Raw genomic sequence first — 26,429 nt, forward strand, 5'->3', positions numbered from 1 at the left:
ATATCAGATGTGTTAACAAACCCTGTCAGAATCTTATTAAAACTGAAGTTGCCACACACTTATACATCCAAAAATCCGAAAGTTACATATGGGCATCAAATTAAAGTTCCTAGTAATGTAAATAATTTTAGATACACATTGAAATATGAGTCTTCGGAGGAGGTGTGGAGTGAGGATGATACTCATCAGACAACAAAATTATTTGTTGACACTGTTCACCATTATTTTAATATTGCCTTTCCCCTCAAAAGATCATACATTCAAAATATAAGAAGAAGAGTTTGTAAAAAAATGGTGGGAATAATCACTTCTTGTGCAATGAAAAGAAAACTCTACATGTAGAAAGCAAAGAAAATGATGATCCCAATTTTCATGTGTATTTAAAAATATACAGAAATATCTAAGGTCTGGCCATGAGCAAGGCAAAATGTCTCTCCCCACAAAGGGTACAGGCACACAGGGGGTGCGAAATCTGACCAGTTTACCTACGAAAGGCACATGAATTTTCCTGCCACATGTCTTCCTATCTTCTTTCTGCAAGATGAAGCTTTTTCCTTGCCAAAGGACTAAAAATGCATGCTGTTATCACAGTGTCATTTCATCCAAGTAGCACATAATGAAATGACTACTATCAACCATGTGTCAGTTGGATTATGTGTCAGTATTGCACTTGGTTTCTACTGCTCCTGCTTACACAGCTAGCTCTTGTTCAACAATAGAGTTTTTGTTCCTACTTTGGTACAGTATTGTAGGATCTCAAAAGGTTGGCCACTGAGTCTTGAAGCAAATAATTTGCTATTTAACCAAAGGATTCCTATTTTTGCTGATTTCTTCCAACTGAGGATTGGAGTGAAACTGTTTAAGCTAGACTGTTCAAAATATGTGATAAAATATTGAGTGAAATGGGAAACAGCTCTCACATATAATATTTGATTTCATGTCACTTTAATTTGCTGTCAGGAAAGCATTAAATGAGAACTCTGTATCTTATTCTGAAAAATCACAAGCAGATTTTGGTGACAAATATAATAGAAATATTGATGCAGCAGAGCTAGCTAATGAAATAGCTGGTTTCAAAGAAAGATGAAGAGCACAGACACACATTCCCATTGGGGCATTTTGATTTTTTCCCCCTCCAGAGTATGGGTTACAAGGTGATTATCTAAACATCAAAATAGTTTTGAGAATATTTATGAAAATTAGAATGCAGCTTCAGGTAATTAAGGTGGATTAAAAAACTATTTAATGTTGAGTATAGACGAAGCAGACTATCAAATTCAGCTGTCTTGTCAACAGAATATTTATTTATTTATGTGACACAGCTGCTAAATTTGACTTCAGTGGCATTATCTGTGAGTTTTCTGCAGTCATAACAAGAAAATGGGAAGTAAAATTATAATAAGAACACAATTCTTGAAAAGGAATACATTAATTATAGCCCTTTCTTCTTTTATTTCCTATTAATGATTCATACACTGTTAATAATTTAATGGAGGCATAGAAAATCTGTTCTTTATTATGATTCATGATAAAATCTGTGTACAGTAGCTGCCACAAACATTAAGACATACATTTTGTTTCACTTTCAATTGTTTAGAAAGTTTGTAATTTATTTACTGCAACAGCACATCAAATTTGTTGTGTGCATTTTTTTTTTCTCTCATTTATGTAATATTTTTCAATGAAGGTTAACTTTTATTGAACCCATTTTAAAAATTACTACATCAGTGCAGGAAAAAATTGCAGAAAGGTAGTTTTTCTGTGGGGAAAGGCAGCAGGGTTGCAGTTTTGGTAGTTCTGCCAAGGGTGCAGGATCATCTCGGTATGGGCCTGCTTGGGAAAAGTTGTTTCAGTCTTCCCTTACAAACAAGTAGCAAGTAGTTGAAATTTCTAGTAAAGATGATATTAAAGTTCTGTCCAATGAACCTGTGCTTAAGTAAGGTGTCCCTCAAGGCTGAGTTCTGGGGCCCCTGCTTTTTCTTTTATCTATCAGTGATCTTCCTCTGAATCTACTTAAACCCTTACTTGTACTGTTTTCAGGTGACAGAAATTCCCTTTTCCAAAATCCATTGACTCAAATGATGGTGAGTGAATTACCTGACACTACAAACAAACTAGTTACCTGGCTGTATGGTAATAGACCATTGTGGGTGTTTGTATGTGTATTTTCTCATTTAGGGATACTCAACAGCAAGGTTATCAGCAAATAGACTATTATTAAATAATAGTAAACATAGATATGCTTCAAAATAGCCCCCCCCCCCCCCAACCTTCGATCTGGCTTCTGACTGGGTTTGATGCAGCCCACCAAATTCCTCCCCTGAGCCAAACTTTCAATTTCAGAGTAACAATTGTAAGCTACATCCTCAGTTGTTTGCTGGATATATTCCTCTACAGCTTTTAACCTCCACAATTCCCTGTAGTACCACAGAAGTTAATCTGTGACGTCTTAATGGAAGAGTGTTTCCCACATATTACTTTTCTTGCTGATTCTGGGGAGAACCTCCTGATTCCTTACCTTATGAGTCCACCTGATTTTCAACATTGGTCTACAGTGTAGTACCCCATCTCAGATGCTCTGATTTGCTTATATTCCATTTTTCCCCCAGTCGATATCTTACCACCATACAACTCTGAGCTCCAGACGTTCATTCTCAGAAATTTTGTCCTCAAATTAAGGCCTAATTTTGATATTTGTAGACTTCTCTTGGTCAGTAATACTCTTCTTGCCAGTGCAAGTCTTTTTTCTATGTCTTCCATGCTCTGTCCATCATGTTTTGCAGCCGAGGTAGCAGAATTCCTTAACTTCATCTACTTTGTAGTCCCCAGTTCTGATGTTAAGTTTCTGCTTCTTCTCATTACTTTCATCTTTCTTCAATTTACTCTCAATCCATATTCTGTACTTATTAGACTGTTCATTCCATTCAACAATTCCTGTAACCCTTCTTCACTTTCACTGAGGATAGCAATGTATTCAGCAAATCTTATCACTGATATCATTTCATCATGAATTTTATTCCCACTCTTGAATCTCTCTTATTTCTATCACTGCTTCTTTGACATATAGATTGAACAGTAGGGGCCAAAGGCTACATCCCTATCTTAACCCTTTTTAATCTGAGCACTTCAGACTTATTGTTACCTCCTGGTTCTTGTACATACTATATATTACCTGCCCTTCCCAGGAGCTTAGCCCTATTTTTCTCAGAATTTCAAACATCTTGCACCATTTTATATTGTCAAATGCTTTTCAAGGTCAACAAATCCTATGAACATGTCTTGATTTTTCTTCAGTTGTGCTTTTATTATCAATCACGGCATCAGAAATGCCTCACTGGTGCCTTTATCTTTCCTAAAGCCAAACTGAATGTCATCTAACTGATCCTCTATTTTCTTTTCCATTTTTCTGTATATTATTCTTGTCAGTAATTTGACTGTGAAAGTGGTTAAGCTAATTGTGTGATAATTCTTGCACTTGTTGGCTAGAATTGTGTGGATGAAGTTTTTCCAAAAGTGTGATGATATATTGCCAGTCTCATAGATTCTACACACCAATGTGAATAGTCATTTTGTTGCCACATCCCACAATAATTATAGAAATTCCAATATAATGTTATCTACCCATTCTGCCTCATTTGATCTTAAGTTACACAAAACTCTTTTAAATTCTGATACTGGATTCCCTATCTCTTCCCTGTTGACTGCTGTTTCTTCTTCCATCACATCATCACAAGTCCTCCATCCCATAGAGGCCTTCAATGTAATCTTTCAACCTATCCACCCTCTCCTCTGCATTTAACAGTGGAACTCTTATTGTACACTTAATGTTGCTGCCCTTGATTTTAATTTCACCAAGGTCCTTCTGACAATCATTTCTGTTTTTATTTCCTTACGTTTTTCATGTAGCCATTTCATGGTTGCTTCCCTGTACTTCCTACATATTTCATTCCTAAGGGAATTGTGTTTCTGTTTTCCTGAATTCCAATGAACATTTCTATACCTCCTTCTTTTGTCGATCATCTGAAATATTTCTTCTGTCACTCATGGTTTCTTCACTGTTATTTTCTATGTACTTAAGTTTTTCTTTACAACTTCTGTGCTTGCCCTTTTTAGTGATGTGCATTCCTCTTCAACTGAACTCACTACTGAGTTATTCATTACAGCAGTATATAGTGTAAGAGAATTTCTAATGTATTTATTCATTCCTCAATACTTCTGTGTCCAACATCTTTGTGCATTGGCTCTTCTTGACTAGTCTGTTAAAAGTTAGCCAACTCTTCATCACTACTAAATCGTGATCTGAGTCTATATCTGCTCCTGGGTACACCTTACATTTCAATACCTGATTTCAGAATCTCTGCCTGACCATGATGTAATCTAACTGGGATCTTCCCGTATGCACCCCATGTGTACCCCATACTAATAAGTGATGAAGCAATAGAACAAGCCAGGGAGATAAACTTCTTTAGTGTGGATAGATAATCACTTACAATGAAATATTCACAGAGAAAAGCTGCTCAAAAGATTGAGCACAATGTGTCAGACATTTTAAACCCTTAGTCAGTCCTGCAATATCAGTCCTGTGATATCACAACACTAAAGGCAGTTTATTTTACATTAGTACATTCAACTATCTCTTCCAGTGGCAAATGCAGAGGAAAAATTTTGAGATACAAAAGAGACTTATAAATACAATGAATAAGATATCTCCTCAAATATCCAATAAACTAATATTCAGATAATTAAAAATATTGCCTGCTCTCTGTATCTGTGTTTTTGAGATTGTGATATTTGTTAATAATAACTTCATTTGTTTGAGGTCAAGAAGTCTCTTCATAATTATTGTACACATTCCAGTACAAACATTAGTTGTGTAGGCCAAAGACTGACCAGGAATCTAGTTGAGGCAACTAATATGGGCAGTGTGCTGTACAATAAATCAAACCTCACGTCATTAAAACAGTGATAACAATAGATGTAGGATACTACATTCTTGCATTTTGGAAATGCAATACGAGACTGGAATAGGAGGGAGAACCGATAGAGGTACTCAAAGTACCCTCTGCCACAAACCGTCAGCTGGCTTGCAGAGTATGGATGTAGATGTAGAAATTTAAGAATATTTTACTTATACATTGAATTTATCCAGAGTTAAAGGTAAATTTGTAGTAAATCTACTTGAATCTTTAGTGCACTTGTTGTTAGTGTAATAATTCATATTACTTTGAATGTTACATTGTTATTAAATTGTAGTTAATAAATCTGACACATAAATTACATACTTTCTGCTGAGATATGCTATATAATTTTATTATTATAGCTTATTGTTGTACCTTACCATATCTCTCAGCCACAGTTTTGTATCATTATGTGCATGACTTGTCCTATATCTTTTGTACACTGTATAACACAAGATTCTTGGAACCAAAATAAATAAATAAATCTCACAGATGGTGTTAACGGAATGTATGCTGGTGAACAAAATCTCACCTATGGCGTTTTGAAGCAATATAAGTATATGAGTTCCTCTAAACTACTAGTACTGTTACAGTTGTGATGCAGGTGCTCATTAGTATTGCTGAATAAATAGCATCTGATTGCTAACTACAGGGACATAGGCGTAAATTTCAAAATAAAGAATGAACTTATATAATTTTGGTGAAAGCTATACTAAATAAACATACTTCCAAAATACCTGATTCTTATTGTGTAAAATACTTTGGAAGTCCTGAAATACATTTAAAGTCCAAAATAAATCCATTCAAATATTTGTGCTGAAGAAGCATGTTTTCATTGATCTTTGTTATTTAACATTAGACAATGCATCACATAATTCTTATTTTTTTTTAACAACATTCTTGTTAAAATGAGTAAATGTCTTAACAATTATGTTTTTTTTCTCATGGCTTTAATTGAAAGTATTTTTCTTCACACATTTTAAGCAAATTACTAGTGTATTAAGATAAAACTAACAAAGACAACCTGTACTATATTTTGTATCTTTGCAGGTTACTCACGAAGATGACAAATATTCTGTGTTGGTGAAACAAGTGTCTCCATCTACAGAACACTATGAAATGTATGTTGAAGTGCGTTGGATAGAAAAAGTATATTCACTTGCTCTAGCAGCTGCGTTCGAAGATTACAAAGAAATATCACTAGATTTACATATAGATCAGTAAGTAACACCAGAAATTTAAGTTTCCAAGTAAATAAAGCATTCCTGGATTATATATCATAATCGATAGAACACATTTAAATACCTCTTTTTATTTCTTTGCTGCAATATTCTGTGGGTTACTTGTGTGGCACTTTTATCTTCAAATATCTATAAATCAAATACAAAACTGTTACATCATGTACATTAGAATATGTTTTATTGGATAGTCGCGTCATATTCCTATTTTATTGGCATGTGGTGCATGGCAATAATGTATGCTTAAATGCTTCTGAGGTCACTTCAGTTAGTCTAATCTTGATCCTGTGGTCAGTACAGGAGCAATGCATAGGGGTTTTTAGAATATTGCTAGATTACACAATTCATCCTGTTTCCTGAAAACTTTCACATTTCTCAAGCATCTGCCAGTTCAGGTTTTCACAATCTCACTGGTGCTGTGTCAAATAACTTTTATAATCATTTGTACTGAACTCCTTTGTATGCATTTTGTATTCCCTGTTAGTTCTGTTTGGTATAGGTCCCACACAGTTTAGCAATATTCTAGGATGGATTGCTTGAGAGATTTGTAAGCAGTGTTGTTTGTAAACCCATTGCATTGCAGTATCCTACAAATGATCTGATGTCTACCACCAGCTGTACTTACAATAGAGCCTGTGTGAGCATTCCAGTTTGTATCTATACAGATTAGATTAGATTAGATTAATACTAGTTCCATGGATCATGAATACGATATTTCGTAATGATGTGGAACGAGTCGAATTTTCCAATACATGACATAATTAGGTTAATTTAACAACATACTTAAGTTAATATAACAACTTTATTTTTTTGTGTTTTTTGTTTTTCTTTATTTTTTATTTTTATTTTTTTTAAATATTTTTTTCTTAATTTATATCTAAAAATTCCTCTATGGAGTAGAAGGAGTTGTCATTCAGAAATTCTTTTAATTTCTTCTTAAATATTTGTTGGTTGTCTGTCAGACTTTTGATACTATTTGGTAAGTGACCAAAGACTTTAGTGCCAGTATAATTCACCCCTTTCTGTGCCAAAGTTAGATTTAATCTTGAATAGTGAAGATCATCCTTTCTCCTAGTATTGTAGTTATGCACACTGCTATTACTTTTGAATTGGGTTTGGTTGTTAATAACAAATTTCATAAGAGAGTATATATACTGAGAAGCTACTGTGAATATCCCTAGATCCTTAAATAAATGTCTGCAGGATGATCGTGGGTGGACTCCAGCTATTATTCTGATTACACGCTTTTGTGCAATAAATACTTTATTCCTCAGTGATGAATTACCCCAAAATATGATGCCATATGAAAGCAATGAGTGAAAATAGGCGTAGTAAGCTAATTTACTAAGATGTTTATCACCAAAATTTGCAATGACCCTTATTGCATAAGTAGCTGAACTCAAACGTTTCAGCAGATCATCAATGTGTTTCTTCCAATTTAATCTCTCATCAATGGACATACCTAAAAATTTGGAATATTCTACCTTAGCTATATGCTTCTGATTAAGGTCTATATTTATTAATGGCATCATACCATTCACTGTACGGAACTGTATGTACTGTGTCTTATCAAAATTCAGTGAGAGTCCGTTTACACCTGGGTATATGTATGAATTCATTAATTCCAGTTGTGAATCATTAATTCAGTAAGCATAGGATACTACACTTTTGCATTTTGAAAATGCAAAGTTCCACATTTATGAGCATTTAAAGATAGTTTCCAGTTTTTCAGCCACATTGAAATCCTACCCAGACCTGACTGAATGTTTGCATAACTTTTTTGGGCAGTATTTTGTTATAGATAATTGCATCCTCAGCAAAAGGTTGTTAATAATGCTGTCTGCCCCTTCATTAACATACAGAATTAACACCAAGAGTCCCAACACATTTTCCCAGGGACATGCCAGAAGTTAATTCTGCATCTGTCAATGACTCCCCATCCAAGGGTAAGGTGTCCTCCCTACCAAGAAATTCTCCTGTAGTAACAAATTTCATTTGATACCCCCATATGATCACACTTTTCAGTAACCTGGGTATGATACAGAGTCAAATGCTTTTTGAAAGTTGATAATTACAACATCTACCTGACTGGCTTTTTGATAACCTCACCAGGCATGCAAATGGAAGGTATTGATATAATATCACCTGTGTCTGGTGAGGGTGCCTCAGGCAGGGAAACTGATGGTATTGCAGGCTAACCATGTTAAATATTGCAGCAGATCAACGTAAGACCGCTCAGCAGCTGACCTACCCTCCTTCTGTTTCCCTGTGCTATCTGCTACTATCTGATTCTGTCTCTATGGTGTGAATAACAACTGATGCTCCTGTTTACCTGGACTGGCATGTATCTGGTTAGTGGCTGCCATGCATTCTGATTTACTGAGTTACTGACTAGTGTGATAGGCATGATTACTGCACGATCTGGTATAACATTTCTGTAGACTGACACTACTTCATGAGCAAATGATTTCCACCACCATAAGACTTATTTTAACTTTGCTAAATATTGTAATTCCAATATGCATGCCCAACAAAGTAGTCCATCTCATGTATAAAATATATGAGGCAGGTGAAATACCCTAAGACATCTAGAAGAATGTAATAATTCCAATTTGAAAGAAGGCTGTGTGCTAACAGTTATTCACAGGAAAATGGAAACACTGGTAGTAGCCATATTCACTGAAGATCAGTTTGGGTTCTGGATGGAGAAATGTAGGAAGATGCAAGGCCGTACTGACCCTATGACATATCTGAGGTGATAGGTTAAAGAAAGATAGCTCTACTTTTACAGCATTTGTTTACATAAAGCTTTTGACAGTGCTGACTGGAATACGCTCTATGAAATTACAAAGGTATCAGGAATAAAATACAGGGAGTGAAAGGTTATTCACAACTTGAAGGGGAAACAGACTGCTGTTACAAAGAGTCAAAAAAATGAAAAAGAAACAGTAGCTGAGAAGGAAGTGAGACAGAGCTGTAGACTATCCCAGATGTTATTCAATTTTTACATTGAAACCAAGGAAGGTAGTCGAGTGGTTAGCACACTGGCATTGTATTCAGTATGGTGACAGTTAAAATCAGTGTCTGACCATACACATTTAGATTTTCCATGATTTCCCTAAATCACTCTTCATCCTTGAAACAATCTGAGCTCATGCTCCATCTCTAGTGCCCTCGATGTTGACAGGACATTAAACCCTAATCTTCCTTCCTTCCTTTTTAGGAATTAAAGTTCAGGGAGAAGAAAAAATCTTTGAGATATGTTAATGAGATTGTAATTCTGTCAGAGACACTCAAGACTTTGAAGAGCAGCTGAACAGAATGTATAGTGTCTTGAAAAGAAGTTATAAGATGAACGTCAACAAAAGAAAAACAAGGGTAATGGAATATGTTGTTGTTGTTGTGGTCTTCAGTCCTGAGACTGGTTTGATGCAGCTCTCCATGCTACTCTATCCTGTGCAAGCTTCTTCATCTCCCAGTAATTACTGCAACCTACATTCTTCTGAATCTGCTTAGTGTATTCATCTCTTGGTCTCCCTCTACTATTTCTACCCTTCACACTGCCCTCTAATGCTAAATTTGAGATCCCCTGATGCCTCAGAACATGTCCTACCAACCGGTCCCTTCTTCTTGTCAAGCTGTGCCACAAACTCCTCTTCTCCTCAATTCTATTCAGTACCTCCTCATTAGTTATGTGATCTACCCATCTAATCTTCAGCATTCTTTTGTAGCACCACATTTCGAAAGCTTCTATTCTCTTCTTCTCCAAACTATTTATCGTCCATGTTTCACTTCCATACATGGCTACACTCTATACAAATACTTTCAGAAACGACTTCCTGACACTTAAACCTATACTCGATGTTAACAAATGGAATATAGTCAAATTAAATTAGGTGATTCTGAGGAAATTAGATTAGGAAATGTGACAATAAAGGTAGAAGGCGAGTTTTATTATTTGGGGAACAAAGTAACTGATGATAGCTGAAGAAGAGAGGACATAAAATGGAGACTTGCTATAGCAAGAAAGCATTTCTGAAAAAGAAGAAATTGTCAACATCTGACATAATTTTTAGTGGTACAAACTCTTTCTGTAGGTTTTCGTCTGGAATATAGCCTTTTACAGATGTGAAACATGCACAATAAGCAGTTCATCCAAGAAGAGAATAGAAGATTATGAAATGTGGTGTTACAGAAAAATGCTGAAGATTAGACACATTGGTTAAGTAACTACCAGGTATATATTGAATTAAATTGAAGAAAAGTAGTATTTATGGCACAACATCACCGACTAAAGGAATCAGTTGATGGGATACATCCTGAGTCATCAAGGAATTGTTTATTTCATAACGGATTGAAGTGAGGCGGCGAGGGGGGGGGGGGGGTTAAAAATTGTGAATTGAGACCAAGTGATGTGTGCAGTAGCCAGGTTCAAATGGATGTAGGCTGCAGTAGTTATTCAGAGATGAAGAGCCTTACACAGGACAGACTATTTTGTGGTGCTGGAATGGTCAATTGTGGTCCATTGGCTATTTACACTGTGAAATGAAAGGATATCGACTAAGGATAGTGAGCAGTGTAGTGGGTGTGGGGGACCAGTTCCTTAGCACTAGTGGAACCAGAAATGCAGCCAAATCAACATCATATGTTATTTAGCAAGAACTTGTAGAGTAGCCACTGACAGCATTTTGACAGTGGGTATTGACTCCATGTGGCTGAGCCCACCTCATAGTAACACAAGGGGGCATGTTAGTCATGCACAGACAGGAGCAGGCAGAGTTGCAGCATCAGTGGCCTTATGGTGCATGGCTAAGTCAGGTGTTCCAGTGACAGCCAGGTGCATATGCACTGGATACCAACAGCCAGCAGCAGTGGGTCAGGTGCAAGGCAGGTCTAAGTGTGAACTGCAAATTGAGGACTCCTCGGAGGCACCGAGGAGCTGATTGATGACAGCTTGGAGGAGGCCATATTCGTATGGCGCCCACTCAAACACTGACAACATCATACTTAGGAGTGGGACACAGACTGGCAGCTAGCTGAGGTGACAATGAGTTGTAGACAAGGATGGGTGACCCACGTCAGATGGACAGTTGGTGTGGAGTAGCTCTCAGTGTATGCAGCCATCGAAGACAGACTTAGCTACATCTGGTGTGGTGAGTATTTGTAGCAAATTTTGCCCAGATTGTTATAACCAGGTCACACCTCTATTTACATAGAAGCCAAGGCAGTGCAGCGTTAGTGGATGGTCTGAGATAGCACTGGTCATCACTGCTCAGGGCTGGTGTCTTGCATAGTGCTGCCTCAGCATAATTTTGCCCATGACAGTGGAATTTCACAGGAAATCAACTGACCTTGGATGGTGATGTCTGCTTTTACAAGTGTTGGCACCAAACTCCTCCACTATCAAATCTGTGAATTTCTTCGGTATTTGATAGTACATTTTCACGTTTCTCTTTCTATATCAATTTAAATTTTTACACTGTCTTTCCACTAGTCCAGTCCAGCTCACAATGCACAATGACTTATGAACTTATGACTGCATAAACTCAGTGGGTGACCAACTTGGTTGGTATACAGTGAATGGCGACTTTGACAGGATGTGTGGTTCTCTGCCATAGACAGTCAGACACAGGTTGCAGAAGTAAGAAATAGCATAGAGATAATACTTGATGATGAGATCCCTATCACCATGATCTTGTGATGGTATCTACTGTGATGTATGTTGAATATCTTGGAAGATTTCTATTGTACTAAAACACCCCTTCTGTGCCTCTGTAAACTTATCCATAGAATTGAGTGGGTGGGATTCAAGGTGTTGTATAGGTAGATCAGGTTCTTAGCTGGTAATATTTCTAAAGTTTTATCAGGCAAGTGCAGTAGCAGATGGTTCAGAGCTGTAGCCCCTGTTATAAATGCTGGAAGCAGAAAAGATTCCCCCAAAAGTCACACTTTGTACCATTTAGTAGTATTGTTCTGCCCCACAGCTCTGAGTGTTCGGTTCCCGTAGATCATCATTGCTCATAGCAATTTGCGATAACTGCTACTGGATCATATACTGAGTATACACAGTGTAGACTTGCAGTGCAAGGATGTCCCTTAGGCACCCTTCCACACCTGTCGCTCCTAGAAACAGCTCCATTTCTTATATTTCTGTGACATGATGCACTCTGGAATGATACATCACATTTTATCTGTGAGTCACATCCTCTGCCATGCCATCTAAATATACAATCTGAAAATACTCATAACTAAATGCTGCTTACAGTACATGAAAAATAAACACACATCATTGCCTATCCTCTACAACTCATAGGAAATCACAACAAAATCCTAAAGTAGTACAACAAAAATTCACATGATATACCCCAAAGAACTGTTTACCTGTCACAAGAATAAAATTTACTCACACATTATAACCCCTGAATTACATTGTACCTGTCATCTGCCAACACTTGAATGTCCATCTGCAGCCATATGATCTACATCTACATCTACAACATTACTCTGCAATTCACACTTAAGTGCCTGGCAGAGGGTCCATTGAACCATTTTCATACTACTCTACCATTCCACTCTTGAATGGTGGTTGGGAAAAAGGAACACCTAAATCTTTCCATTTGAGCTCTGATTTCTCTTATTTTATTATGATGATCATTTCTCCCTATGTCAGTGGTTGTCAACAAAGTATTTTCACATTTGGAAGAGAAAGTTGTAGGTTGAAATCTGGTAAATAGATCTCGCCGCAAAGAAAACTGCCTTTGTTTCAGTGACTGCCACCCCCACTCGGGTATCATATCAGTGACTCTCTTACCCCTATTGCACGATAACATGAAACGGGCTGTCCTTCTTTGCACTTTCTCAATGTCCTCCATCAATCCCACCTGGTAAGAGTCCCACATCTCACAGAAATATTCCAGCAGAGAATGAACAAGTGTAATGTAGGCTGTCTATTTAGTGGGTTTGTCGCATCTTCTAAGTGTTCTGCTAACAAAGTGCAGTCTTTGTTTCACCTTCCCCACAATATTATCTATGTGGTCTTTCAAATTTAAGTTGCTCATAATTGTAATTCATAGGTATTTAGCCAGACTGACAGTCCTTAGATTTGTGAGATTTATCCCAAAATTTATTGGATTTCTTTTAGTACCCACGTGGATGACCTTGCACTTTTCTTTGTTTAGTGCCAATTGCCATGTTTCGCACCATACAGAAATTCTCTCTAGATCATTTTGTAATTGGAATTGATGATCTGATGATTTTACTAGACAGTAAATTACAGCATCATCTGGAAACAATCTAAGGGGGCTGCTCAGATTGTCACCTAGATCACTTATGTAAATCAGGAACAGCAGAGGGCCTATGACACTACCTTGTGGAACGCCAGATATCGCTTGTGTTCAACTCGATGATTTACCATCTATCACTATGAACTGTGACCTCTCTGAGAGGAAATCACGAATACAGTCACACAACTGAGATAATATTCCATATGCACGCAATTTGATTAACAGTCACTTGTGAGGAAAGGTATCAATAGTCTTCTGGTACAACTAGTCCGCACTCACAGATTTATATAAATTCTCAAGAAAATATATACCTACATATAAATAAAAACAAATCATTCTTCATAATTTGTATTACAACCACTTTGCATACTCTCATTACCAAGGTACATACAATAAACAAAATAATGCACCTATTGTTGTTGTTGTGGTCTTCAGTCCAGAGACTGGTTTGATGCAGCTCTCCATGCTACTCTATCCTGTGCAAACTTCCTCATCTCCCAGTACCTACTGCAACCTATATCCTTCTGAATCTGCTTATTGTATTCATCTCTTGGTCTCCCTCTACGATTTTTACCCTCCACACTGCCCTCCAATACTAAACTGATGATCCCGTGATGCCTCAGAACATGTCCTACCAACCGATCCCTTCTTCTAGTCAAGTTGTGCCACAAATTTCTCTTCTCCCCAATCCTATTCAATACTTCCTCATTAGTTATGTGATCTACCCATCTAATCTTCAGCATTCTTCTGTAGCACCACATTTTGACAGCTTCTATTCTCTTCTTGTCCAAACTATTTATCGTCCATGTTTCACTTCCATACATGGCTACACTCCATACAAATTCTTTCAGAAACGACTTCCTGACACTTAAATCTATACTCGATGTTAACAAATTTCTCTTATTCAGAAATGCTTTCCTTGCCATTGCCAGTCTACATTTTATATCCTCTCTACTTCGACCGTCATCAGTTATTTTGCTCCCCAAATACCAAAACTCCTTTACTACTTTAAGTCTCTCATTTCCTAATCTAATTCCCTCAGCATCACCCGATTTAATTCAACTACATTCCATTATCCTTGTTTTGCTTTTGTTGATGTTCATCTTATATCCTCCTTTCAAGACACTATCCATTCCGTTCAAATGCTCTTCCAAGTCCTTTGCTGTCTCTGACAGAATTACAATGTCATCGGCGAACCTCAAAGTTTTTATTTCTTCTCCATGAATTTTAATACCTACACCAAATTTTTCTTTTGTTTCCTTGACTGCTTGCTCAATATAGAGATTGAATAACATCGGGGAGAGGCTACAAACCCTGTCTCACTCCCTTCCCAACCACTGCTTCCCTTTCATGTCCTTTGACTCTTATAACTGCCTTTTGGTTTCTGTACAAATTGTAAACAGCTTTTTGCTCCCTGTATTTTACCCCTGCCACCTTCAGAATTTGAAAGAGAGTATTCGAGTCAACATTGTCAAAAGCTTTCTCTAAGTCTACAAATGCAAGAAATGTAGGTTTGCCTTTCCTTAATCTTTCTTCTAAGATATGTCGTAGGGTCAGTATTGCCTCATGTGTTCCAATATTTCTATGGAATCCAAACTGATCTTCCCTGAGGTGTGCTTCTACTAGCTTTTCCATTTGTCTGTAAAGAATTCACGTTAGTATTTTGCAGCCATGACTTATTAAACTGATAGTTCAGTAATTTTCACATCTGTCAACACCTGCTTTCTTTGGGATTGGAATTATTATATTCTTCTTGAAGTCTTAGGGTATTTCGCCTGTCACATACATCTTGCTCACTAGATGGTAGAGTTTTGTCAGGACTGGCTCTCCCAAGGCCGTCAGTAGTTCTAATGGAATGTTGTCTACTCCCAGGGCCTTTTTTCAACTCAGGTCTTTAAGTGCTCTATCAAACTCTTCACGCAGTATAGTATCTCCCATTTCATCTTCATCTACATCCTCTGCCATTTCCCTAATATTGTCCTCAAGTACATTGCCCTTGTATAGACCCCCTATATACTCCTTCCACCTTTCTGCTTTCCCTTCTTTGCTTAGAACTGGGTTTCCATCTGAGCTCCTGATATTCATACAAGTGGTTCTCTTTTCTCCAAAGGTCTCTTTAATTTTCCTGTAGGCAGTGTCTATCTTACCCCTAGTGACATAAGCCTCTACATCCTTACATTTGTCCTCTAGCCATGCCTGCTTAGCCATTTTGCACTTCCTGTCGATCTCATTTTTGAGACATTTGTATTCCTTTTTGCCTGCTTCATTTACTGAATTTTTATATTTTCTACTTTCATCCATTAAATTCAATATTTCTACTATTCCTCGTCTTTTTACCTACTTGATCCTCTGCTGCCTTCACCACTTCATCCCTCAAAGCTACCCATTCTTCTTCTACTGTATTTCTTTCCCCCATTCCTGTCAATTGTTCCCTTATGCTCTCCCTGAAACTCTGTACAACCTCTGGTTTAGTCAGTTTATCCAGGTCCCATCTCCTTAAATTCCCACCTTTTTGCAGTTTCTTCAGTTTTAATCTACAGTTAATAACCAATAGATTGTGGTCAGAGTCCACATCTGCCCCTGGAAATGTCTTACAATTTAAAACCTGGTTCCTAAATCTCTGTCTTACCATTATATAATCTATCTGAAACCTGTCAGTATCTCCAGGCTTCTTCCATGTATACAATTCTCTTTTATGATTCTTGAACCAAGTGTTAGCTATGATTAGGTTGTGCTCTGTGCAAAATTCTACCAGGCGGCTTCCTCTTTCGTTTCTTACCCCCAATCCATATTCACCTACTACATTTCCTTCTCTCTCTTGTCCTACTGGCGAATTCCAGTCACCCATGACTATTAAATTTTCATCTCCCTTCACTACCTGAATAATTTCTTTTATTTGATCATACATTTCTTCAATTTCTTCGTCATCTGCTGAGCTATTTGGCATATAAACTTGTACTACTGTGGTAGCCGTGGGCTTTGTATCTATCTTGGCCACAATAATGCATTCTCTATGCTGTTTGTAGTAGCTTACCCACATTCCTATTTTCCTATTCATTATTAAACCTACTCCTGCATTACCCCTGTTTGATTTTGTGTTTATAACCCGGTAGTCACCTGACCAGAAGTCTTGTTCCTCCTTCCACCGAACTTCACTAATTCCCACTACATCTAACTTTAACCTATCCATTTCCCTTTTTAAATTTTCTAAACTATCTGCCCGATTAAGGGATCTGACATTCCATGCTCCGACCCGTAGAATGTCACTTTTCTTTCTCCTGGGTAACGACATCCTCTTGAGTAGTCCCCTCCCAGAGATCCAAATGGGGGACTATTTTACCTCTGGAATGTTTTACCCAAGAGGATGCCATCATCATTTAACCATACAGTAAAGCTGCATGCCCTCGGGAAAAATTATGGCCGTAGTTTCCCCTTGCTTTCTGCCGTTTGCAGTACCAGCACAGCAAGGCCGTTTTGGTTAGTGTTACAAGGCCAGATTAGTCAATCATCCAGACTGTTGCCCCTGCAACTACTGAAAAGGCTGCTGCCCCTCTTCAGGAACCACACGTTTGTCTGGCCTCTCAACAGATACCCCTCCGTTGTGGTTGGACCTACGGTACGGCTATCTGTGTCGCTGAGGCACACAAGCCTCCCCACCAATGGCAAGGTCCATGGTTCATGTACCTAATAAACCCCAAAAACCCCAAGAAATTCTAGTTACACATCACTTCTATGGCCTTAATGTGTACATCAATGTCCAAGTAGGTAGCATAGCTGTAGCCTATCCTTCCTTCTTCGTATTACCTTCTTCCCACTTTCTCATGACTGATGTTATTAATGGAAGTAATGACAGTAGTGCATGCTGAAAAGAACAAACACATCCAACATGTACTGCCATTGTGTGTATCAGAAGCTGTAGCTTTACATTCACCAGTGAGGTGATTTCAGTTACTTGATACAGACCCTGATACTGATGGTGTGTGACAGAGTTCTTTGTTGATGGTGTGAGGACAGCAACCAGCCACAAATTTACTTTCAGTTCCTTTACTCAAAGGATACCGTTACCGGTTTTGAATCATTGTGATTCATCCTCAGATGGTTTACATGCTTTCTTTATGACATATGGTGTGTTTTTACAGATTAATTGTCATGAAACGTCGGTTTCAAGTGTTTGTTTTCATAACATTCATCCAACAGATGTAATGCATTCACACTGCATCCTCGTTGTTGCACACATAAATAGTTCTCACTGAACACTTTAGATTTGTCGCTGAGATCATTTCACCACGCACCACATGTATCAAAACATAGCAAGAACAATCATTTATGTATTTCTAAATTATTTATTTTCCATCTCTGACTGAAATAATTACACTCTGTCTCTATTGTCATGTGTCACATTCCAATCCTGTGAACCTGCTGCCTGACCCTCCTGCATTTCTATCTTGTTCATCTTCTGCCTCCCTCTAAGCCATCAGCCACCATTCCCCAACTCCCCATTTTGTTCCTGCCTCTGTTCCCCTCTCACCCACTCCATGCGACATGACCCCTCACCCAAGTGTACCTGGAGTTCCAGCATTGTGTATTCATCTGGCACAACATTGTGTTACAGGTGTGTGTGTGCATGTGGGGTTGCGAGAGGAAGCATATGTATGTTGACTCTAGAGCTAAAAAGTATTTGTCTAATGTATATGTCATTTCATACAATGCATTGTATTCTAAATGTAGAAGGGTTACCTGTAAATTACAGCAAAATAGTTCTTCAAGCAGGAAACCATTAACCATTCTGTTCTTACTTGCCTTGACATATTGAAGGTGTCCATATTTGTGATCTAGTTGTTACATCGTTCTTGTTTACTGCAGAAGTCCAACACATGTATCTTTTTGGTTTTTAACTGGATTCTTATTCAAAATTTAGGTTTCTGTTCTTTGGAATAAAAAGCGTCCAATACACATATCCTGTTGATCTTCTTCATTTATTCATGAAACTATGCCAAATTTCTTACATCAACCACTGACCCTAACAAAATAACAATTTCACCTGATTGGTCTAACATTGGCACTTATACAGCATTGTATTTTTCGTATTATTACAATCAGTAATTTATGTGATTTACAGTGAATATTAACATTTAAAAATGAAATCACATGTGATTATGGGGTCAACAGGAAACACAGACATATGAATAGTTTCATAATATGCAAAGTTTTTGTATGATAACCCTAGTAAGATGAATATGATGAGCAATTAATATTACCATATGCAAATTTTCAGTAAAAATATATTAATATTTTACTTGCTTATAACAGTGGCAAATCTAATACTAAATCATATACATTTTGTACTGAAAACTCATAAACCAAAAGTTGTTTACTTTATGATCAGCAAGTTCATCAGTAAATAGAATTCCATTTAGTTACTTCCTTTTGTCAACTAATTATCATATCACTATACAGGGTTATAAGTTGAAAACTTGGGACATCATCCTACATGTATGTTTACATAATGAAATTATTCTATATCCTGATGTGTACTGGCTGTGTGTACTGTATTATTCACTTGTTGAATATTGGCCTATTACATTACACTGTTGACAAATCAATGCCTCATTTATTCAGTGAGTTGTTATCTTTACTCCTGGATTATTTATATTCCATATCATATTCTAAGTTTAACTTTTAACATTTTTTGTGTCCTTTCTCATATGTAGGCTTTATGTTATGTTCTGTATATTTAGATAAATGATAATTGGTAACTTTGTGCAACTACGTAAATGTTAGGAAGCAGTTTTATACATGAACCATGGCATCTTACCCTAGAAGTTTTAACTGAAGGAAATGCTAGCAGTGGAAGCCTACATTGTATGAGCTATTCTAAATTACTTTTGTTATCTCTGACTTGTTGTACATCATATGTGCAAACAATGTGCTAAATCATGGTTTATTGGACAAAATGCGAACAAATAAATAAATAAATGTGATACAACTGAATGTTATTTCACATTCTACCACTGATTTTTGTTTTGCAGGAGCAGAGATATACACCTGCTGGTAAGAGGTCTCAACAAACCAACAATGAAGGAAGCTGGTGTGGAAATAGAATGGGATGCTAATAGAGACCCATTAAAAAAATTCATTATATTTGCTCGTTATGATAACTCTGCATTCTTAAATTACAGTGCCAAATTTAAACTTTCATATCCCGGTCGCTCAATTAATGCAGGAGCCCTCTTTGCTGCAAAAGGTAATATATTGTGCCTGTAGCAATTTAATAGTTGTTGTGAACAATTTAATAAATATATGGGAGTTTGTAGTGAGTTCACACATTAGTTTAGGATAACTCATCAGGTAGCATATACAAGAATCTTTTATGTCTAGTTTTATGACACATATAAATGATTTTGAAATACCATTGCAGATCCAGTTTTTGAATCACAGGCTTACTTGGAATGGAGTCCTACAGAAGCAATCAGTGTAAAACTTGGAGCATCGTACAGATATGACACTGTTGTAATGGTGTCTGGAATGTCAGAGTTGTTGACTCCTTTTGAGAACTGGAAGACAACTGCTGCCTCAGGAAGGTAGATAATGATATCAACTCATATTTAATGTTGCGTTCACAGTGTCAGTAAAAACCTGATTTTGGCAGTAACTTATGTAATAAACTCTTTCTACTATCTGTTAATTCCATTTCAGTGCTTTTAATTCAGTACAAATTCTTTTATATTAATAATTCCAGATTGTACTTGGAAGAAAATTTATTTCATGCTAATGGAAGTGTTCACTGGAAAGATGATCAGAATGTTGCTCTGAATCTGTTTGGTGATTATTCTTTGTCTGATGAACTATTTATTTGTGAATTTAACACCTCAGTATGGAGCACAGTTGAACATATACCTTCACTGTCAGGAAGCATTTTCCACAAGCAAGGCAACAAAAAATATGAAACAAAGATATACTTAAAGGTATGTAAATTTGTTTTGTTATACTTTTCATGAAGTTTTATATATTTTTAGTTCAAATGTATACCAATTGTTAGTCATAGCATATGTTTTTGATTTATTCTATATCTAGTTCATCTATATTCTCCAATACAATTTAGAGTGCATGCCAAAGTATACTTTTTGTCGTACCATGTATTTTAGTTTTGTTCTGAAAACAGGTACAAGGAATTTAGCAAGTAGATCTGCAAAAGCTAATCATTCTTCCAGCACCTGCCAGCTGAGGTATTTCAAAATTTCAGTTAAACCCTCCTGTGAAATAAATAAGTTTATCAGTATGCATAGTGCCCTTCTTTTTACATGCATGATGTTCTGTTGTGGTTCAAGCTGTTTTGGATCACACACACTTGAAAAGTATTTTAGAAACAAGGCATGAACAGTGTTTTATGAAAAATCTCTTTTGTCAAAAATTTGCAGTTTGCCAGTATCCAACTTATAAATCATAGCTTTACCACAACATAACCTGTTTGATAGTTGCACCTTATACATCAACTTGTTGTTCCTTGCTAGTATTGGTATAGAATAACTTTAGTTGCTATTTATTAATTGCATGGTCAGAGGTTATTAGATCTCTGCATTTCACTAAGTAAGCGACTTAAAATTTCTCACTTTAAATTAACATTTACTTGACAGTTTTTGCACCAGTATAGTATTTTTATAAGATTAGCCCAGATATTACTACCAATGTTAATGGAAAATATTTCCATTTGCTTAGCACATGTAATTAGTTCTGTGTGTATTAAGCAGCATAGCAGATATGTAGTATATAGTTTAGCTGAATGGTCTAGTCTTCATGCATCCAGTTTGATATTAACCAGGCATCAACTTCTGAGATCATAACAAGACAAACCTAAAAACCATCTTCACTGTGTAAAAACAAGCTATTATAATAATTACCAATAGTTCTAGCTAACAGCTTCCAAGCAATTATTTCAACAGCCTTTTCTCTGACTCTATATACAAAAAGTGTAGTTAGTATAAAAAGTTAAATTGACAGTTTCAAAACTTGTTTCAGATCTTCATTGTTAAAAAAAAAAAAAAAAAAAAAAAAAAAAAAAAAAAAAAAAAAAAAAAAAAAAAAAAAAAAATTGTACAACGGATTTCGATAAGAGAAATAAAAAAAAATTGTCTTCATTTAAGGAAGCAGTATCCAAACTTTTAGTGACTTGCTGCCATTACAGTGTAAATTAATACCAGTAACAAACTTGTAACAAATAAGTATATTCATTTACTATCTGTCAAGAAGGTTTTTAACCACGTGCTTGCTATGATGTGAATGTATGCTTTGAACATAGGTGTTGCAGCTGAGATTTTGTTTGTATGTAAATGTAAACTATGGAATACATTTTTCTTACACATTTTCTAATTAGAATTGTATTTGCAATTTTGAATGTGATGTTGGGTCAGGTACGAGGGTAATCCCAAAAGTAAGATCTCCTATTTTTTTTTATAAGTACATAGACCTGTTTATTTCTACAATGGTTTTCATCAGTTTACAGCTTGAACATTTAACTATTTTTCAACATAATGACCATTTCTGTCGATGCATTTTTGTAGACGCTGTGAAAGTTTTTGTATGCGTATGTCATACCAGCTCACCGCCATGCTGTTCAGAAAGTTATGAACCTCTTCTGTCACCTCGTCATCGGAGCTGAATCGCTGGGACCACAATTAATGCTGACAGGTATTGTGAGACTCTGAAAAATTCAAACGGGCAATTCAGAGCTGGAGAAGAGGAATGTTGAGCAAGGGTGTACACATTCTCCATGACAACGCTCACCCACACATCACTCGGTAAACCGTTGCTCTCCTGCAACAGTTTCAATGGGACATAATCACTCACCCACCCTATACTACTGACTTGGCACCCAGTGACTATCACCAGTTCCCTAGGTTAAAAGAACATTTGGCCGGAAAGTGATTCAGCTCCGACAACAAGATGAAAGAAGAGTTTCATAACTTTCTGAACAGCATGGCGGCGAGCTGGTATGACATGGGCATACAGGCGAGCTGGTATGACATGGGCATACAAAAACTGCCACGGTCACAAAAATGCATTGACCAAAATGGTGATTATTTCAAAAAATAGCTAAATGTTCAAGCTGTAAACTGATGTAAACCATTGTAGAAATAAACAGGTCTATGTTCTTATAAAGAAAGTAGGAGACCTTACTTTTGGGATTACCCTCGTACTGTGCACTCTTGTATCATGTAGGGTACTGTACACCCTTGTACCTTTTATTATGCATATTTTCTGACAAAATCCATGCAATATGTATTGTCTCTGGGTGAATAAACTACTACTACTACTACTACTACTACTATGCTCTAAATCCTTAATGTACAGTGTGTTGCTCCTAAGAGTTGCTTGGTGCATTTTCTCTGATGTTACAACAGGTATTTGCAGTTTCACTTTTGCAATGTGTAGATGAAGTCACGTCATATAAGTACTGCTCATCACATGTTTTATGCAATGCCCACTGTCTATGAAAAGTGTCTGTTTCTTTCCTGTTACAAACAAAATTATTTTGAAAAGAGAATTTTATGTGACCATTCAATAGTGGGGTCCAAAATTAGTCCAGCCTGATATTCATTTTATGAATATATATTAAAAGAGACAATAAAAGATCAAGAATAACCAGTACTCTAGTAATGACTAAGTAGCAGTGCTGCATGGCAGCAGCAGTCTGGGTGGGCAAAGACAGTCTATGAGTGACTCTTAGGAGAGACACCTGGTATAAAATCAACAGTAATGACCCTATATCTCACTTCTGTGTTATATAACTGATGTTGCTTGTGTATTAGTGTGTGACCCTCCATCGAATATAAGATTCTACATTAGATAATACTTCCTTCTACGCAATTGTCACCTGCAAAAAATTTTCTGACATTAAAACTGTATAAATCCCACTAAATCATTAATATAAAACGTGAACAGTCATGATCTGCTCAAACTTCTCTTTAACACACCTGATAGTGACTGTGTGACATTATGTGACCTTCCATCTAGTGTAAGAATTTGCATTCTGTCTGTTTCATTATTCTGACAAACATATCTAGGTACTGTACATCACATAAAAATATTTTCTTCTGAAGGTGTCATAGTGGGTGTTGAATTGAAATCTGTTTGAGAATGTAGAAATACTAAATAATCTGGATATTTTTGTTCACATCTCTTAGGAGATCATGTTTCAAGAATAGGAGGTGCATTTCAAGTGATAGGTGCTTTATGAATCAATGTCGGTTCTCACAGATAATGTCATTACATTCCAAGTAAGTTATCCTATTTGAACTGAGTATATACTCTGCAGTTCTATAAAAAAAGGTTTGACACAGCCAGTAGTTCTACTGATAAGTTCTGCGACTTTTTTTGTAGATTTTATCTATTGAAATCATTGCGGATCTGTGGTAAATTATGGAGATAATTAACTTAAAATCATATAGAACTTGACATGGACCTTGTTAAGGATCTGTGGTAAATTATGGAGATAATTAACTTAAAATCATATAGAACTTGACATGGACCTTGTTAGGTCAGAGCCTTGATGAGTTTTTGTGATTTCAACTTTATTTCAGGCTTATTGGTATTGCAATCTACATGCATGAGCTCCTGTACCAGTATTTCTCAGTCAGCCCTCACCACTGACAGAAATTGCTCAGAGCTCTGTGCAAGATGCCAAGACATCATTTAATGATAGGGATTTACCTCAGATGACTAGGGAATCCACATGAGCATCGTCATACCCATAGGTGTTTCCTCTGACTGTACTAACACAATTTGCGACTGATGGGGTATTACATTGTCTTGATGAAGGTACAGATCACCTAGCCGGCCGGTGTGTCCGTGCAGTTCCAGGCGCTTCAGTCTGGAACCGCGTGACCGCTACGGTCGCAGGTTTGAATCCTGCCTTGGGCATGGATGTGTGTGATGTCCTTAGGTTAGTTAGGTTTAAGTAGTTCTAAGTTATAGGGGACTGATGACCACAGATGTTAAGTCCCATAGTGCTCAGAGCCATTTGAACCATTTTTTTTTAACAGATCACCTGTTGGGTGCTACATAAATGAACAGATGGACATGATCAGACAGGAAATTTCTGTATCATTTGTCTGTGAAATTCAATGGCAGACACTTGAGGGGCTTTCAAGCAGCCATGTGAGCAACCCTAGATGAGATACACAGACCATCTTTATGAATAGTGCCCTATTAAAAAGTGAGGTGCATAAACTCCTGTGGATTTTGATGCATTCATATCCTCCCATCATCATGCAGAACCACGTAGCATGGTGAACCAGATAAAGTGACATTTTCTGTCCTTTGAACATCCAATGCCAGTGCGTATGTGCCCTTGCTAATCTCTGTGATTGTGACATTTGGTAAGCAGACGCAGATGTGAAGGATTGTGGCTTCTCCACCAGACAGTGAGGATGTGGTTTTGCTTGATACATCTGCTCACTGGATGTTTCATCCAGCATTCAGTTGGTGAGTGAGTTACTGTGCTAAGGCTTTTGAAATCCATCAGTCAACTGTGACTGCCATCATCAACATGTCCTTCACCATAGCAGTTGACTCTGAAACTTACAGGTTTCTGCTAATTGAAGTATTTATGGTACACACTTAACATACTGCTGAGTGAATATGCAGTGCCTGTATGCATTGAACATCCTGTGCTGGACTTCCATGCCTACTGCAAGTGCAAAATCTGACAACAGCCCATTCGTGTGATTTACCGTACAGTTCAGTTTGTCATAATGATAGGAGTGCTCTCTATCACTACAACAGCCATCTATAATTCATTTGCTCACTTTTATTGCAATGTGTCTATTGAATGATGACAACACCCCCTTGTGAAGGAATATTTGAATATATAATTCAACATTTAACTCATTGCCATATAAAATGGCCTGCATTCACTAACTGTAGCAAAACATGGTGTAAATGCTATTTTTTTTTTCACACTATTCAAGAGTCCCCTGGGATAAAATTCATCATGAAAAATGTGATTCCATAGAAGGAGTACTTTCTCTGATCCTATTCAGGAAGAAGACATCAGAACAATGTTTAGAAATTGCTTGTGGAAGATGAAATGGAGTAACACTACACAGAATGTCAGTGAATTTTTCTTTGTGATAATGCCAGCAAAGCCAAGAAATACAATACATGTATGTACCTCATCTACCAAAGACTGACATAAAATCAAGACAGTAGGTATTTGAGCAAGATGAAACCAGTACAGATTCTGGCAGAAAAGCAGCCTTCCCGAAAGCTGAATTAATGTAAGCTGAAATTATTCGTCTCAGTCTAAAAATGGAGTCTCAGTGTAAACAAACATATTAATTTTGAGGACCAGTATTGAAAGTAATTTCATCATCAAAGGCATGTATTCAGAGAAGAAAGATGGGAAGAGTAAGTTTTAATGCTCCATCAACAATGAAGTGAAAATGTTCAAAGCCTGCAGCTATTTGGACTGGGTTGTGGGATTAACATCCCAGCTTATTTGAATGGGTTCCATTGATAGTTACAAAAGATAAAGCTTACAATAAAGACAACAAGTTACTGTTGTAGACTGGAATGTTCACAAGAACTGTAAAATATTTCAAAGGCTAGAAATTAAAATCATAGCTTTATTGTTATCAGTTTTCACTTTCACACAACTGCATTCGTGTAGTTTACTTCACATATTCAAAATGTTGTTTTCTGCGAACTTTATAGATCTAGCAATTGTGTGTAACATTTATCAAAAACTTTGTGTTGACAAAGATGCACAGCTATCTGATGACTTCATAATGAAAAATTAGACAAGAGACTGTTACAACCCCTCATCTACTGCATAAATATTTGGTACATTGCGTGCTGAGTTATTATTGTCTGATCCAGCAACCTTCACCATGTGCCCTGAGTTACCCAAGAGGTTTGCTTCACCCTGTGCTCAATGTTTCTGGATCCCACTT

General features: G+C 36.8%; 1 protein-coding gene across 1 annotated transcript in view; it reads left to right on the forward strand.

The window, feature by feature from the left end:
• The window catches only part of LOC124555064, a 704,233-nt gene that overhangs the window by 211,902 nt on the left and 465,902 nt on the right, over window positions 1-26,429 (forward strand). Inside the window, exons 25-28 of the mRNA XM_047128850.1 lie at window positions 6,009-6,178; window positions 19,509-19,723; window positions 19,898-20,060; window positions 20,219-20,444. Coding sequence (XP_046984806.1) covers window positions 6,009-6,178; window positions 19,509-19,723; window positions 19,898-20,060; window positions 20,219-20,444 — 774 coding nt within the window. The remainder of the gene's footprint in view (window positions 1-6,008; window positions 6,179-19,508; window positions 19,724-19,897; window positions 20,061-20,218; window positions 20,445-26,429) is intronic.

Source organism: Schistocerca americana, chromosome X, assembly GCF_021461395.2.
Source record: "Schistocerca americana isolate TAMUIC-IGC-003095 chromosome X, iqSchAmer2.1, whole genome shotgun sequence".
Classification (NCBI taxonomy): Eukaryota; Metazoa; Arthropoda; class Insecta; order Orthoptera; family Acrididae; genus Schistocerca; species Schistocerca americana.